Source organism: Thunnus albacares, chromosome 19 (assembly GCF_914725855.1).
Source record: "Thunnus albacares chromosome 19, fThuAlb1.1, whole genome shotgun sequence".
NCBI lineage: Eukaryota > Metazoa > Chordata > Actinopteri > Scombriformes > Scombridae > Thunnus > Thunnus albacares.
The window spans coordinates 21,533,856-21,549,879 of record NC_058124.1 but is presented as its reverse complement, the minus strand read 5'-3'; the positions used below and the strand labels follow the sequence as shown (position 1 = coordinate 21,549,879).

Genomic DNA, 16,024 nt, shown 5'->3' with positions numbered 1-16,024 from the left:
ATATTATTTCTTTATTGAGTTTTTCCATGAGTATATCAAAAGGAAGCTGCATAACAAGTATATCACAAATATGCGTATTTAAGGACTGTATTTAATCATGCTCTACCACAACTGCAGACTGTTTCTCCCCATCCTATTCATCCCCATAACCCTCCCACTTACCCCACCATCCACACTGATGGGCCAAAATAATACTAAATAAATAATAATTTAAAAAAAAAAACATTAAAAAAGGAAAGAAAAATATGTAGATTTAAAAAAATGTATATTGCTCATTTCTATTGTTACATTTTTATTGTTAAGTATGCATGTAGGTATTCACTACCCACTTGTTTTATCTGGCTTTTTTCTTATTTTATTACGTTGTATTTTGTGGTTAATCTCCGTCATATTATACACTGCCTTGTTTCTTCGTCGTTCTGTACTGAACTACGTAATTTAAAAGTGCTATAAAATTAGCTTTCTTGCTACTGTAGTCATTTTATTTGCTTTAAGAAAAAAACTTAACCGTAATTTGGCTTTTATATTGTGCCCCTGCCACTGCTTATTAAGATATAGCAGGACGTTCATCCAAAAAAATCACATAATTCATCAGGAGACGTAATATTTAGTTCAAACAACCTGCCGCCATTTGCGGTGCGTCACTGCCCCCTGCCGGGCGACCCCGTGTATACATTTAAACTACGTCACATCCGGCAGTTAAGTTGAACACACAGCGGTTGATCGATGAGGTACGTGCATCTAATCCGCTTCCATCGACGCAAAAGTATTAAATTTAAGGATTGTTTAACTTTAGCAAATGTTTTATTAGTGAAATATTGAGTTAAAATGGCGGTTCTTAGAGAGAAATGTCGTTTTTTAAGTGATGTAAGTTGGAGAAATGTGAGAGCTGCGCTGCTGGTAGCTGAAACATGCTTGCTGAGTTTTTTTTAAATTTTTTTAACAGCCGTTAATTTTTGTTTTCTGTGTTACAGATTCTGCAAACTGAAGTAATGTATCTGACCTTCAGCAACAAAATGGAAAGGTAAGACTGCTCACCTGTGAAAATGATTTCCCAGCTCATGTGAATTAGTAGGTTGGAGGAAAAAAAGTTAAGTTAAACTTCCACTATAAACTCTAAAGTGTCCTATTTGTTGACATTATTATGATTATTATGATATGTGCAGACCTTTCCAGCGAGGCTCAGCCTGTGGTGGTTCTGACCTTTCCTGTTGTGTCTGCTAGAGAGATGTGAGGCTGTTTGAGGCCCTGCTGTGACTCTTCACGGCAGGGTTATAGGTAAACCTCAGACAGACTGTGTCTAACTAAGTTAAATGTATATCAGTATCTCATTTTTAAAAACTGATTTCATTGTGTATGTGCTGTTTCATAATCTCTAAAACATCCTGGGATTTTTTTTTTTTTTTTTTTTTGAGCCAAGAAGCTACTTACCTCATGACCATGTGCCATTAAGGGATGAGTCTGCATGTTTTCATCCCCCAAAAAAGATGAAAACAGCTGATCTCACTGCTCATCTGTTTAATTTCAACTAGGGCTGCAAGTAACAACCGCTTAATCTGCAGATTATTTTCTTGATTTGATCGTTTTTCTATAAAATCTCAGAAAAAAGAGAAAATTGCACATTGTAATTTCTTACAGTTCGAAGCAACGTCTTTAAAAGTTTTGTCTACAAAATGTCTGAATAGAGAAATGTGCAATAATTCCTAAGTTCATGGTGACATCTTCAAATGTCTCTTCTAAAGTCTAAATTATTGAGTTTACTGTCATGTATGACTGAAACACAAGAACCATTGTTTGATTATCAAAATAGCTGATTTTCTGTTGATCAATTAATCGATTAGTCATTGCAGCTCCAGTTTCAGTTTGTACTGGGCCATATGGGGAAAACTAAATATCCCAATTTTCAGAAGATCGTTTTGGTTTCCTTGTTAGGCTGTCTACTTGATTTGATTTAAGGGAAGTCGCACTAAATAGTAGAGATGAAGTATGATGTATAACATTTTTATTTAATCAGGTAATCTCATTGAGATCAAGATCTCTTTTTTTTTTTTTGCAAGAGACCAGAACACAAAACCACCTATAGCATCATGATAAAACGTAAAATCTGTATCACAAAAAAACTCTCATATTTACCTTAGCATTAAATAAGTATTACTAAAATACATACATGTTTGATAGTATGTATACACTGTTGCTTTATGGGCATATTTTAACACATCGTTGTAACAGGAGTACGTTCATGGTGGCAAAACATTCAAAATGTTTGCAATTTGATAAATTAGCTTTATTTTCACCTGCAGGGTTACACAAGTTTGTCTTGAGTAACTGCTTCATGCTGTTAATGATTACAATATTGTATCATGTTTCTATGTAAGCTTTCACAGTCTCATCTCTTGATGGCTCATCATTCTTGAGGTGAACTTGGTAAATTTAGTAAAATCACACGACACTTAACAAAATAATATTTGTTTTACAGGACTGAAGAGACGAAGTTAAACCCTGCCCTGCTCAGACCGCCTGACTGACATCTGATGCTCGTGTAGGAGTTTTGACAAAATGCTGTAAAATCCAGGTTTGTATTTATAAAGACTGAATGTTATGACGACATATGACTGTGTGAGTCTGGAAACTGCTGCATGTTTATTTAAAATTCCTCAGCATTGGCTTGGACCTGACTGGACATGGACTTATCTCTTTTTTTTTTTTTTTTTTTTTAATCATTTTAGATTGAATGTGATTGAATTATTAGTTGTATTTAGTTTAAATTAAGCCAAATTGCAACACCAATACATAATTCACTATTTTAATATCTGATCTTGAATATATGAAGATTGAAGCAAAAATAACCAAAACAACAAATTTGTAAAAAACTGGTGAAATTGTAGTGTTTAGAGGTAAATTCCTTGTCGTTTCCTGCTTCTGACACTTGAAACATAGAAGTTTTTAGCTGTCAGATGTGCTTAAAGTATTAATATATAGAAAATTAATTGAGTCCTTCATATGATGAATTTGTTGGTTTCACATCTTTACAGAATGAATTTTTGAGGGGTTTTTTGGGCTGCTGTCAGACTAAGAAACCAGTTAGTTGCAGCCTCATTGTGGTGACAGAAAAATAATCTCATAATCTTAGGTCCTGCTGTATTTAAATCCGTCTTGTCGAACAGTAAACTGTCAGGTATGTGCAGACCTTTCCAGCGAGGCTCAGCCTGTGGTGGTTCTGACCTTTCCTGTTGTGTCTGCTAGAGAGATGTGAGGCTGTTTGAGGCCCTGCTGTGATTCTTCACGGCAGGGTTATAGGTAAACCTCCAACAATCTTCTTAGGTCTGAAACCAGACAAGATGGTTCATGAACTGATCCATAACTCATTGACTCAAACCTTCTTTTTTATTTCCACATTTCAGGAGTGGAGAAACATCTCGATGCTTTCTGAGGTGTTTTCTGTCGTGTGCAGAAGCCTGATGATGACTAAAAGTCTCACATGAAGCAGGTACATTTACTAACACAACTTTAATTATTAAATATTCCACAAATTATAGATTATCGATAAAACCTGAATCTTTAACTGAACTGCTAGTTTTCAATATGTCAACATTCACTTTGTCACTAGAATTTACTGGCTCCCTCTTTGCGTGATATATTTGTTTGAATTAAACTCTATTTATTTAATTGAATCCTCAGAACTTCCAGCTGGTCTTGATGAAAGTTCTCCAGTAACTGTGTGGATCGATGTTTGAGTACGATGCAGGTGAAGATCCGTCTCCAAGGTTCTGATGGCGCTTCATATTTTTTTAATAAGAAGCTACTTGAAGTTTCTCCTTTTTCTTTGTTCTCCGCAGAGTTGATCTGAAAGTGAGATAACCCTGCAGATAAGATTGCACCCCGGTGTTTGAGGTTTTAAAAGGAAGAGGAAATGTTTTCATGTGATATACGTGCATATTAAATGTGTCACAAAGTGTGTCTTCTATAATTGTGAAGTTTTTGTGATCACATTAAGATTTATGTTACTGGTGAAATTGTAATTAAAGATATTTTCTAACATTTGTGGAAAGTGACTTGAAAAGACATTGAATAAACTTCATCCTAAACAAACATGCTGTGATTGTAATTTGATTGGCTGCTTTACAGGTGTTCAAAAAAACTCAACACTAATGTTGTTGTTGGATTATCATAAAACAAGATTAGACTGTGTGGTTGGATGTATCTGAAGTTTGTTCTCAAGGAAACTGATGTTTTAGTGTTTCAAGGGAAATAAACGTCCTACTGCTCATCCTTTATTTTTATTCTGTAACAAAGATGTGATGCTGGTGAAGATCCTTCTGAGGGCGACATTGCACCACATTTTTGAGTAAAGTGAATTGAAACATGAAATACTTGTTTAAGAAACGAGTTTCCAGGGATTAATTTAAATACGACTGCTGCTACAAAGAGACAGTGATGATTCAAATGTGGATTTATAGTTTTCATAACCAGTTAATGCAAATTAGAAATTTGACTGACATATTTTGACTAATAAAACAAATGCCTGCCTTAAAATTATGTTTTTAACAGTCACAACCTCTAAAGAAAACACACAGCAGGACTAATATATCTGGATTAAAAGGAAATTAAATACCATTAATACAAAAATCTAATCAATCAATCAATAAGCTTTTATTTGAGTCAGATCATTAACGTCCCCAATACAAGACTCAGTTCTTTAGCTACCTGCTTACAGTTTGTGTCTTATTGACAGATGTGATGCACTGATACTGTCAGATCCTTAATGATTGATCCTTAAAACAAGTATGCTAACCGATATATTGATCCACGGAAACAAAACTCAGACACACCTTCGTATAAATCCGGAATGAATTATTATAAAACATAAAATATATAGAATAAAAATGTACTCCTTTTGTTTGGGTTGTGTGTCCCAAACTTATAAACTTTTCCCCGCGACTTGTGTGGCGGTTTTAAGACACTGTGTTTAGTTATTTTATTAGTGTTTTTATTTTATTGTTCTAAACACCTTTAACTCTGTACCGGTGCTGTATAAATAAACGTTTCTTATTCTTCATTGTTTTTATTGTTGTTTTTTTTTGTTTTTTTCATTGAAATCAAAATGTCAACATGAAATTTAGTTTTATATTTCATTTTATTCATAGTTGATCGTGTGAACAATCTTTAAAACTGGAGCGGACATGACGTCATTACTTTCGTTTCCTCCATTAACTCTGCACGAAAGACGAGAAGTGAACAGAAGTGAGCAGTAAAGTATGTAACCAACATGACTGAGATGTTTACAGTGTATATATATATAGTGCGTAGATTCAGTCAGCAGTATATAAATATCTGTGTGCATGTAATGGAAATAAGTTGACTCGGTTATATTTAGAGAAATATGTTTTTATCCAGTAGATTTGTTCCATCAGTGTTTGCCTTAATTACTAAGATTGTTCTGATTGGTAAATTAGTTAATTTTAAGTTTTCATGTGCAATAATTCATTTACCTTTGAGTCACAACTTGAAAAACTGACTTAGTTTCACTTTCGATGAAACGTCTTTGACTTTAAGTTTCATGTTGCTAAGATGAACATTTTAAAGATGCTACAATCATTTTAATATCTTTTACTTGTCTTATAAAATCTGGACAAACATGAAGCACAAAATGAGTCTTGTTTTTCCCTCTTTGCTGTCTCAGTGTTTCCTGCAGCGACGTGCGGATGGAGAACAGGAGAAACATGGTGGAGGTTTTAGGGGTTCCAGATGTTTTACCAGCTGCGAGGATAATTGATAAACTGCAGGTTCATTTCCTCACAGCCAAGCACGGAGGAGGAGAGGTGCTGAAGGTGTTGTACCCTTGTTATCAGCCCGGACAGGCCTTCATCATGTTTGAGGAGCCGGAGGGTGAGTCAGCACGAAGCACAACATCCTCATAAAACATGATTAGTTAGTGTGTGGTGAACTGGGTAAAAGTGGGTTAAAAGACACCAGAGTAAAGAAAAAGTTAACTTTGGATGTTTCCTGGAAAGTTTTAATCACTTTTCTCATTAAAATGTATTTACTAATTTGTGATTTTTGGCGCCCTCTACTGTCCGTTGGTGGGAAGTACAACAACAATACACTGAGCAGCCACTTAAATAGGTACATCTGTGCAATCTAATACAACAGCTCTGCCATAAATTCTACTTTTATGAAGCTTCTACATTTTCAGTTTTTGTTGACATTGTCAGAAAGGTGATAAATCTACTTTATGTTTATTAATGCGGTCGTAGTGGGTGGTGGTGGTTTACTGGAGGGCATTATATTGAAAAGTGTTCCTAATATTGTCTCCACTCCATTAAAATACATGAGGGGGGCAAAATATTAGGAACATTTTTCCATATAATGCCCTCCAGTACATCACCACCACCACCCACTACGATCTCAGTAATAAATATAAAGTAGAATTATCACCTTTCTGACAATATCAACAAAAAATGAAAAAGTAGAAGCTTTGTCAATGTAGGATTTATGGCCGAGCTGTTGTATTGGTTTGCACTGGTGTTCCAAATAAAGTGGCCGGTGAGTGTGTGTCTCATTGCTTTTGAGTGATGGTGTCTTGCAGCATTTTAACACATAAACATACCGTAGGTCTAAGTCTATTTCCTGTGGAGTTTGATCATTTCAGTAGCTGCCCCCACCCAGGAAAGCACTTCAACTGAACTGATCATGTACAGCATCAGCCAAACGTTTGGACACACCTTCCCGTACACTCGAAAGAGAAAAGGTGTCTAAACTTTTGACTGGTACTGTGTGTAATTATAAAACTGTGTAAAGGCTTCTTCATGCATCAACTGAAGACTCCAGTTATTTAGCAGCTTTGTAAGAAAACTCTTCATGTTCTTCATGTTTCCACGCAAGGACAAAAAAAGAACCCAATCAAGGACAGACAGATTTATGTTGTTTATGCACCTGTTGTTTTGACTAGAGCTGCAGCGATTAATTGATTAGTTGATCAACAGAAAATTAATTGGCAGCTATTTTGATAATCAAATAATCATTTAGAGCAGCTGTAATTGATATTTTACATAACGACAATGTGTGATGTTGCTCGTAGTGTTGAACCTACAGACAAGTATAAGTGATTCTGCAGCTCTCTTCCGCTTTACAGAGCTTTATAGCGAGTCTCAGCTCATTGTTTAGCTGTCCAATTGCAACTTTACTGTTTTCATAGTGTTATTTTCGTCCACTCTCAGAGAAAAAGCTCTAACTGTGCACTACCTGCTCACCACTGAATAGCAAATAGGAGTTAGCTGTAGAATAGCTGGTGAACATAGTGGAGCATTTAGCAGCTAAGGAGCCAGATATTTCCCTCAGGAGTTGATAGAGAGAAAAAACAGCTAAAGGAGAGTGAATATTGTACTTAAATTCTCCAGGTTGACAGAAACACGACTCCAAATGAATGATAATGTTGCTCCGTAACTACTGGATGTGTAAACAAGCAAATGTTTGCTCACAAGTTCAACAAATCAACTTAAAAGGTGACGATATGTCAGTGTTGTGTTTTAACCTTGTTTCTTCAAAATCAGTTAATGCAGGTTTAAGTAAGTTTTCTAGCAAAAATGGCACATTTGCTGTTTCAAAGCTCTCTAGTGTGAGAATTTGTTGCTATTCTTGGTCTTACATTACAGTATGTTTAAGATTTTGGGGTTCGGGACTGTTGGTTGGACAAAATAAGGACAAATAAGACTTTGGACGCAATGATGTTCTGATGGGTTTAAAAAAAAAAAGCAAAACATTTTCTGATGTTTTATTGACCAAACGATTAATCAATAATAAAAATAACTGTGACTGCAGACCTAGTTTTGACCACAATTATTTCATTTACACCAAACATTTTATTCATGACAGTTAAGCTTATTTGTAATAAATGAAGCATGCAGCGTACCTCAGGATGTCAACTCGAGTAAACCGATATTCTCACATGTCGCACTCGTGTCACCCATTTAATCATGGCAGTGTGATTAAGTTGTTAGTCCTCTGTTCACTCTTTTGCTGCCCTGCCTGCTGCTGTTAATGTAGCATTTCATAAGCAATATGATATTCCCCTTCTGGTCTGAGGTGCCTGTAGGGGAATGTTGCACTTAACCCAGAAACATAAGGTGTTCACTGGATAATACATCCTATTGTGGTACCTTCCAGGGTAATGACGACTCTCACATAGAGGCTTCCTCATTATGGCTGATGTTTATATCTAATGTGGTTGTTGAGGGGTTTTATTACTGTCACTCCCTGCTGTGTTTAACTTCCTTGTAGGGAGTGACAAGGTTGACACAAATCGATGCTGCACATATTTTACATCCGCATAATAATCTTTTTCACATGAGTTGGATGACTGACGTGGAATGTTTGCAGTACTCACTTTTTCATCCTCTATTGCTGAGAAGTGGAAAATACCCAAATGTTTATCTGTATGTGTGTGACAGAGGGTGATCTCCAGATCAAATTATATGTTAGTTCCTATAAAATTAGTTTGGAAAGTCAAAAGTCAAAATACTACTGCTGACTTATCGTTTATAGATTTTATTTTAAACTATATCAGTTTGACACTACTGTTCTGTGAGTTTACATCATGCTTTGCAAATTAAAGGTGGTTAAACTCACTAGGTAGGTTTATCTTCGATTACATGTCTGGTTGAGGTCAATCAATCGTTTAGTCAATGAGTCAAATCTTGTGTTTCTTCCCAAAGTTGCTGCTCGTGTCTTGAGAAAGAGCCCTCACGTGTTGGAGGTGGATCATCAACAGTATAGTTTAACAGTGAAAGCAGCGGACTGTCCTCAGGTAACCAAACATTAACAACATCCTTTTACTTTAACTTGTTCAGAACTGATTGTCTGCAAGCTCTTTGTGCGTCATTCTGATGATGTTTTTTTCCTCCTACTTCTCGTAGATGGACTTCCCAGTGGAGGCAACGGTACATTTGAAAGATTTCCCAGATAAGAAAGTGGTTCGAGAAATCCTCAAGTCACATGGCTTTGCATTGATGGATCTGAGCAGCGATCAGGTACGTGTCAAGGGTTCATTTTTGAAGCTCGGAGTTGTCAAGGCCTGTTTGGAGCAGCGTCGTCACTCACAAACCCAGACAAGGATAACACCGTACTCTTCGCCGCTCCAGAGGGTTTCCTCTGGAGCAATACCCAAAAACTACACCAACATCAGCTCAGATGTGTCAGATAGTAGAAGAAAACACTTAGGATACAGAGACAAGCCTCCGCATGCTTCACCATCTTCACCATCTTCACCCACCACTTCCTCATCTTGGGCATCTGGCTCTTCCCACAACCGTCCCACCTCTGTAGAGTACAGAGCTTCTTTGTCTCCGAGACCAGACCAGCGTACGTCACTCAAGCGAGGAACAGAGTCTTTTCTCATTGACGCAGATGTGTTTAAGTATGCTCTACGCTTCAGGAAAAAAGATATCAACGTCATCCTGGACAGCCATGACGTTAGACTAGAAGAGCTTCAGGTTGGCGATAGCTTTAACATCACTTTACAAGGGAAGAGTGTGAAGATGGCTGTCGGTAAACTACAGAGCCTTTTGAATGATCTCAGCAAATCCCTTCGCACTCAGGAAGTTCCTCTGAAGGACATTGATCGTGACAGCCAGGCTCTTGTAGAGAGAATTCGAAAGGAGAAAGACATTTATAAGTCAGTGCTCGTCTGTCAGATGAAAGACAGACTTCACCTCATAGGACCGTCTGACGAGAGCTACGAGTTGAAGCAGAGGCTGTCTGGGAGGCCGGTTTACGCCTCGGGACGTACAGGGAGAACATTCGACAGAAACTCTAGGAACAGGAGCAGCTCTCTGCCGCCACTCACTCGAAAGACCGCAGGAAGAGAAAGGGATGCCGTCGCTAATCCATCTCCCGTCGGAGCCCGAGGTTATTCTCCCTCAAAGTACCAGGACGTTAAAGAGGAAGTTGCTGCGCCCAAGCGGGGAGCTGCTGCTCGTTTTGGTGGAGCTGCTTTGGGAAGAAGCCAATCTGAGTCCCGTGAGAAAGCCCGGGCAGAGAAGGCTAATTACTACACACAAGAGACAAAAACTGAAAAACCTCCTTCTAATATTTTGAGAAAACCCTTGTTAAAGCTAACTGGAAAAGAAATAAAGGAAAAACTAAAAAGATGGAGAATATGAGCAGCCAATCTATGTTCATTAAAGTAGACAGACAACACTGAAACTTTCCTTTTTTGACTCAATTTACATTTTTGTTTTTTTTTAACCACATTATGTGTATAAATATTTATTATCTGTCCTACTGAGTAATACATTTTTATGTGCAGTTACATGATGTTGTATTAATAGAGCCTGACTGATACTGGATTTTTGAGGCTATAATAATACCAATAGATGAGTCAAAGGACAAAACTCCTCATGCACAGCCGGTTCAGTCAATAGATGAGAGTTAAAGGAACTGTTCAACATTTTGGGAATCTCACTAATTTGCTTTCTTCAGCAGGAAAGAAAATACTGTATAATTTCTCAAAATATGGTACTATCCCTTTAAAAAGATTAGATAACAATATATATTGGCTGATATTCGTGGGAAGGATCCTTTAAATTTACTTTCCAAATGACACCTTTTGTATTTCTGTTCTGCAATTTCATTTTCCTTATCAGCCAATATATACACCGATATCTACATATCTGTGATAAGCTAAAATTCCCCGATAATATTGTTTAATGTCCACACTTTGGCTCTTTTAAGTGATTATTTTTGATGTGTAAAATTGAAATGAAGTCAGATTGATGTGTTTTGTTGTGTCTTACTCTACTGATGTCAATTATTTATTACACTTGCACAATTACAATCTGTAAATGATGCAATTTATGAAACAAAGGGCTATTATTATACGATGAATATTACAGATTACACTCATCTTCTTCTGTCCTGAGTAAGTTTTTCTACCACCTTTGACTGACATCTCTCACATATTTGTTTTTTTCATTATTACCAGCTGCCTGCACTGTATATTGGTGATCTGGGAATCATTATACACCTGTATTCTGGATAATGTAATACATGTCAATTATGTAAATGGGGAAAACACAATAATTGTAGCAAAGATGGCAATTAATTACACAAATGGCTCCCCAGATACGTTTAGGCCGTTAAAAAAACACAAACATTAATAATAAACTTCCATTGGTGATTTGAAGAGGATCTTTGGATGTTAATTAAATGTGACGATGACGTGTATGTCTCTTTTATCTCCAGGTTTGTGCTCCACCATAATTACACGGCTGCTGTTGTCAGTGTGTGTTTCCGTTAATATTGTTCCCTGTGACACCTGAACGCAACATATAGGTGGAGACAGAAGCATATGAGAGGAAGCATGAGCAGGAAGTGAAACAGCCGCTCACTGTAGTCTGACATCATGCAGAGAGAGGAAGTACCGATGGCTGACAAGAATCTAACAGACGAACTGAAAGTTGATGTTTGACTGGATACTGTCGCCATTATACAATAAATATCATTAAGAAAAGAACAGGTGGTCAGGAAACAAACACTCTTAGGTAGGTGTTGTGTATTTCTCACCTATAAATATGTTCCAGTCTGGTGGTAAAGTCCCTTAACTCATTTAATTTTCCAATCAATGTGTGTATGATGTGTAAATCAAAGAGACCACTTAAAAACACTGATAACTATGATTGTGACTTAGAAGCTTTTCTTTTAACAGTAATTACTAAAAAAACAAATCAGCATGACGAGAAACCGAGACTGTCCTCCACCACAGAGCTTATTGTAATGGTTTTCCCCTTTTTAAGCCTGGTTTTGTGTTTTTCTGTTATTTCAAAACTTAACATGAATCTGATTGGACAGAAACTTTTCAGGCAATCTGATAATAAATGATCAGGGATCAGGAGACATGAAGATTATGGTCCTAAGAGTCTGTCTGAGTTCATGCAGATTACAAAAAAAACATCTAGCAGCAAAGTTAATTCTTAACCTTAAAAAGGCAAAACAATCACAACTCAAGGTCCACTTTCTGGAGCTTTTATCTGTATTACATGATCCTTATTAGTGGATGGAGCTCGCTCAGTTGTCATGGAGACTGATCTGTTGACGCGCAAGCTCGGTAGCTGTTATGATTTCATCCTTAGCATTTTTAGCACCTTTTGTCCACGTTTGCGTCAATGTTCATTCTTAAATGTGGAAATTGTCCCAACTTGAGGTCTACTTAAAAGCTTTCCAGAGCTTTCTACTGTATCTAGACTGCATTGAAGCAGTCTAGTATCTAGATTAATTTGGATTTAATGCCCAGGTATATTTTGAGACATCCAGACAGATTTCTGCCGCCACCTCAACACAATGGAGGTTTGAATTACGTTTCTTAAAGAAAACAAAGAATCCCGCACTCTTTTCATCACTTGCACTGACTTTATTGCCGATGTTTCAGTTCTATCTTCATCAGGCAAAGGACATATTGTGAATATTTCATCAGTAGAAGGAAGTTCCAAAAAAAGCTGTTCACAGTGAAGTCTGTGGGTTTTCCTGAGTAGTGGAGACTTTTTTTTCTGTACAGAAATGTTGCTGTAATTCTTTTAAATGTCTTTTTTCAAAGCTTTAAGCACCACTAAAAAAAAAAAAAAACATTCACTCCAGTTGTATTAGAGTAGAGACAGAAATCTCATTGACGTATTGCAAAACTATCTGCATTGATAGATACTAGTAAAGACATGTGAAACAAATTTGTTGAACCATAACGTGAAAGGGATGACAGACAAGTGGGAGGATCATCTAGTATTAGTCAGTCCTTAATGGCTCCTTCTTGTCCCCATTTGCCCGGGACTTAAACCCTTTTGAGGTTTTCATACTGCTCATCCTTATCACAGACTCTATTTATGAAACAGGCGAATACAGGCGTGGATTTTGCTCGTCATGGAAAAACCCATCTGAGTCATGAACTGAGCTGTGTCATTGGGTCTGTGCCTGGAAAGATAAGAGTACAATGCTGAAACATGCTGGAGAGCAGTTAGCAGCTGAAGATGAGGAACTAAAGGTCAGAGGCTGATTATTTCGGTGCATGTTGCCCCCCCCGCCCCCCCCTTTATTCTGACCAGTGCTGAGAGGCATAGCTACATATGTAGAGGCAGAGTTAACATCTGGAACTGAAACTTAACACGTGTTTATGTGTAGGACTGAATGAGAAGAAGGCTTTTAGCATGTTCATGTGTCTTCTATTCCACTATACCTCGTAAACTGTGAGAAATGAGGCAAAATTGAGTGAAACCAGGAGGAAAGTGACAGAAAATGTTAAAAAAATAACAAGAACACTAGATTCACAAAAGTATTAACTAGCTGTAAAATGTTTTACATACAAAGATCAACATTAAATCACACATGTAGCATAAAAGTAAAAAAATAGTAATAGAGTAAAATATATAACAGTTAGTAACAGAGAATGTCGTATTAGCAACACATTAGCCTCAGACAGCTAGTAGCCTGTAATCAGTAAACAATCAGTAAACCGATTGTAGAAAAATTAAATAAACAGCTGTGATAAAAAAAAAAAACCTACAGATAATGCTCTAACAAGTGCATTTAGTGATTAGATAAACGTTTCCTGTCAATATTTGCTTGACTGCATTAACATCAACAGTTAAACTCTTAACTGGAACTGTGCTGGTAGAGTTCGCTATGGCAGAGAAAACTGCAACTTGTACACTAGTGATTCCTAATTTTTTTTTTTTTTTCTTGTGTGATCCCATCATATGAAGCAATTTCTACTTGCGACAGGTAGCTTAACTGTGCTACAAAGTTATGGAATTTTCTACTGAGACATATCACAGAGGCTAACAGCTAAAAACACATTTGTACAACCTGGTATTTTATCAGCTCCGTTCCTTACTTTAATGACCTTTATTGTTTTACCCACATATCCCAGTTTTATTGTTTTTGTTCGTTTCATTTGTTCGTTTCTTTCTTCTTATCTGTTTTTATTGACTTTTGACTTTATCCTGGTGTTCTGACTTTGTCATTTGCACATAAAGCACTTTGAGGTGCAATCCTTGTATGAAATGTGCTATACAAATAAAGTTATCATTATTATTATTGTTATTATTAGCTATTATCTCATCATAGTTATCGTCTCATGAACCCTCATTCATGGAGACTTTATTTGGTTGGATAGGAGCTCAGAAATCCAAAATATGAACCATGTTCTTCAGGTGGGATAAGAGATCAAGTTTCTTAAAAAGTTCAGAACAGGGTCTTGACTTTCAGATAAAGGTCAAATGGTGGGGAAGACAATTTGGAAATCAACCGTCTCTGTCTTAGTCAGCATTCCCATAGCTGAGCTTCATCACACACACCTACACACACCATTGTTTCCTAACAAACAGCACTGTGCAAAAGTTTTATTTGGTGTGAACACACTTTGCCTTTAAAACAGCACCAGTACTCCTCGGTACACTTGTGCGCAGTTTTTCAAGGTATTTCTTGGCAGGCAGGTTGTTTCAAGCATCTTGGAGAAGTTGCCACAGTTCTTCTGTGGATTTCAGCGTCTCAGCTGCTTCTGTCTCTTCATGTAATCCCAGACTGACTCCATGATGTTGAGATCAGGGCCCTGTGGGGGCTAAACCATCTGTTGCAGGACTCCTTGTTCTTTTTGATGCTGAAGATGGTTCTTTATGACTCTGGCTGGATGTTTGAGGTTGTTGTCACACTGCAGAATAAATCTGGGATTGATCAGACGCTTCCCTGATGGTATTGTATGATGAATAAGAACCTAAACATCTAAAGTGCCTAAAACCATTGCACAGCACTGTGTGTTTGTCTTATATAGCAAACTAACTGTACTGTGAGTCTCTGCCTCCGACATCTAAAAACCAAGTTTCCCAAGCTCCAGCCTGACTCTACTGCGAGTTGGGAACCTCTGGTTTAGAGAAAACCCTGGGGGACACATTGTAATGCCAGTGCCAAGTTAAGAAAGGAAATGCCATGATCCTTCCCAGGAGATAAAGGCCATTTTCTACCCCCAAATTTGCAAGGTTAACTGCTCTCCTCTGGCAGTATGTCAGATGTAGATTCCTGTCTCTGAGAGGAAAAAGATACACAAAATACACTCAAAAGACGAGCCTAAAAAGCAACAGCGTAAAGGCTTGAAGTGGAAGTCACATTCTGTACAGTGACGGTTTGAAACTCAGATGCTTTGTGGCAGGAAGAGAGAGATAGAGGAGGATGCAGAAGTGGTATGAGCTTTTAAAGATAGCCTACTGGTATTTATATAGAGCATGAGGGCATGGGCTGACAGGATGACGTGCTGTAGCATGCAGACTGCTGTTACTTTACTGAGCACACCCAGGACCAGGAACACGCCCACAACGCACCACACACACTTGTCTACAACACTACCGGGCCCCAGAAGACGGATCATACTTCTGTTTCTTCTTCCTTGAGCTGCTTTCTGTTCCTCCGCGTTTTGTCTGTCTTCTATTTTTGTGTGTTTGGTGAATAGAGGCAGGGATGGCGGAGCTTGAGGGCCTGGAATTTGGGAAGTCGGACTTTGTACTGCTGGATGAGGTGACGATGGAGCAGTTTATGGAGAATCTGAAGTTGAGGTAAGGCCTGAGACACTGTTTAGAGAGGAGGAAGGGAGGGGGAGGAGGGTGGAAGCAGCTGGGTGTCAGAGATGCCACCGGTAACACTTCATACATGCCTGATATATGGAGCTTTATATTCCTTCAAATTTTTGTTTAGTTGGCTGAAAAATAAGTTAAAATTAGTATAAAATAAGTAAGCTTTGGGTATACTTAACTGTTTCTGACACTCACAAACTTATAAAACGTATTAATTCATAACAGTATTATTGGATTACCACCTTACCTTGAGTAGTCCCCCGTAAGTAAGCGGTTAAGACATAAAGGACATAAAGATGAATCATAAAGGAGAAAAGAGAGATGTAAGCATGACTCACATGTACCATGACTTTCCCGCTCACCATAGGGGTTGAACTTGCGGTTGATAAAACACGCTCGCTGTCATGCAAAGCAAATAAAAG

General features: G+C 37.6%; 2 protein-coding genes, 1 long non-coding RNA gene and 2 other non-coding genes across 9 annotated transcripts in view; all 5 read left to right on the top strand.

Annotated features, from left to right (window-relative positions):
- The first annotated feature begins 673 nt into the window (after positions 1 to 673).
- On the top strand, positions 674 to 4,089 carry LOC122970546. Of its 3 annotated transcripts, none has more exons than XR_006399243.1 (5): positions 674 to 731; positions 975 to 1,024; positions 2,477 to 2,572; positions 3,402 to 3,487; positions 3,679 to 4,089. It is a non-coding gene; the product is annotated as an uncharacterized LOC122970546 (long non-coding RNA). The 3 variants fall into 3 exon arrangements; XR_006399245.1 differs by lacking the exon at positions 674 to 731 and adding an exon at positions 744 to 766; XR_006399244.1 differs by lacking the exon at positions 674 to 731 and adding an exon at positions 789 to 867.
- Positions 1,161 to 1,295, top strand: LOC122970582. Its single transcript, XR_006399262.1, has one exon. It is a non-coding gene; the product is annotated as a small nucleolar RNA SNORA9 (small nucleolar RNA).
- On the top strand, positions 3,180 to 3,314 carry LOC122970583. The gene has a single exon (XR_006399263.1). It is a non-coding gene; the product is annotated as a small nucleolar RNA SNORA9 (small nucleolar RNA).
- A 1,065-nt stretch (positions 4,090 to 5,154) lies between the features above and the next one.
- Positions 5,155 to 11,179, top strand: si:dkey-154b15.1. Its single transcript, XM_044335484.1, has 4 exons — positions 5,155 to 5,253; positions 5,681 to 5,886; positions 8,712 to 8,803; positions 8,913 to 11,179. The coding sequence occupies exons 2-4, from the start codon at positions 5,703 to 5,705 to the stop codon at positions 10,155 to 10,157; spliced, it is 1,521 nt and encodes a 506-aa protein (XP_044191419.1). The 5' UTR covers positions 5,155 to 5,253; positions 5,681 to 5,702; the 3' UTR covers positions 10,158 to 11,179.
- Positions 11,180 to 14,599: 3,420 nt separating this feature from the next.
- The window catches only part of myo1g (myosin IG), a 52,263-nt gene continuing 50,838 nt past the window's right edge, over positions 14,600 to 16,024 (top strand). For 2 of the 3 annotated variants that reach the window (XR_006399064.1, XM_044335483.1), the window contains exon 1: positions 14,600 to 15,584. Coding sequence is in view for 2 of the 3 variants with exons in the window: in XM_044335483.1 (XP_044191418.1) it covers positions 15,490 to 15,584 (95 nt within the window). In the remaining variant the exon portion in view is untranslated. The remainder of the gene's footprint in view (positions 15,585 to 16,024) is intronic. The other variant, XM_044335482.1, reaches the window with a different exon arrangement.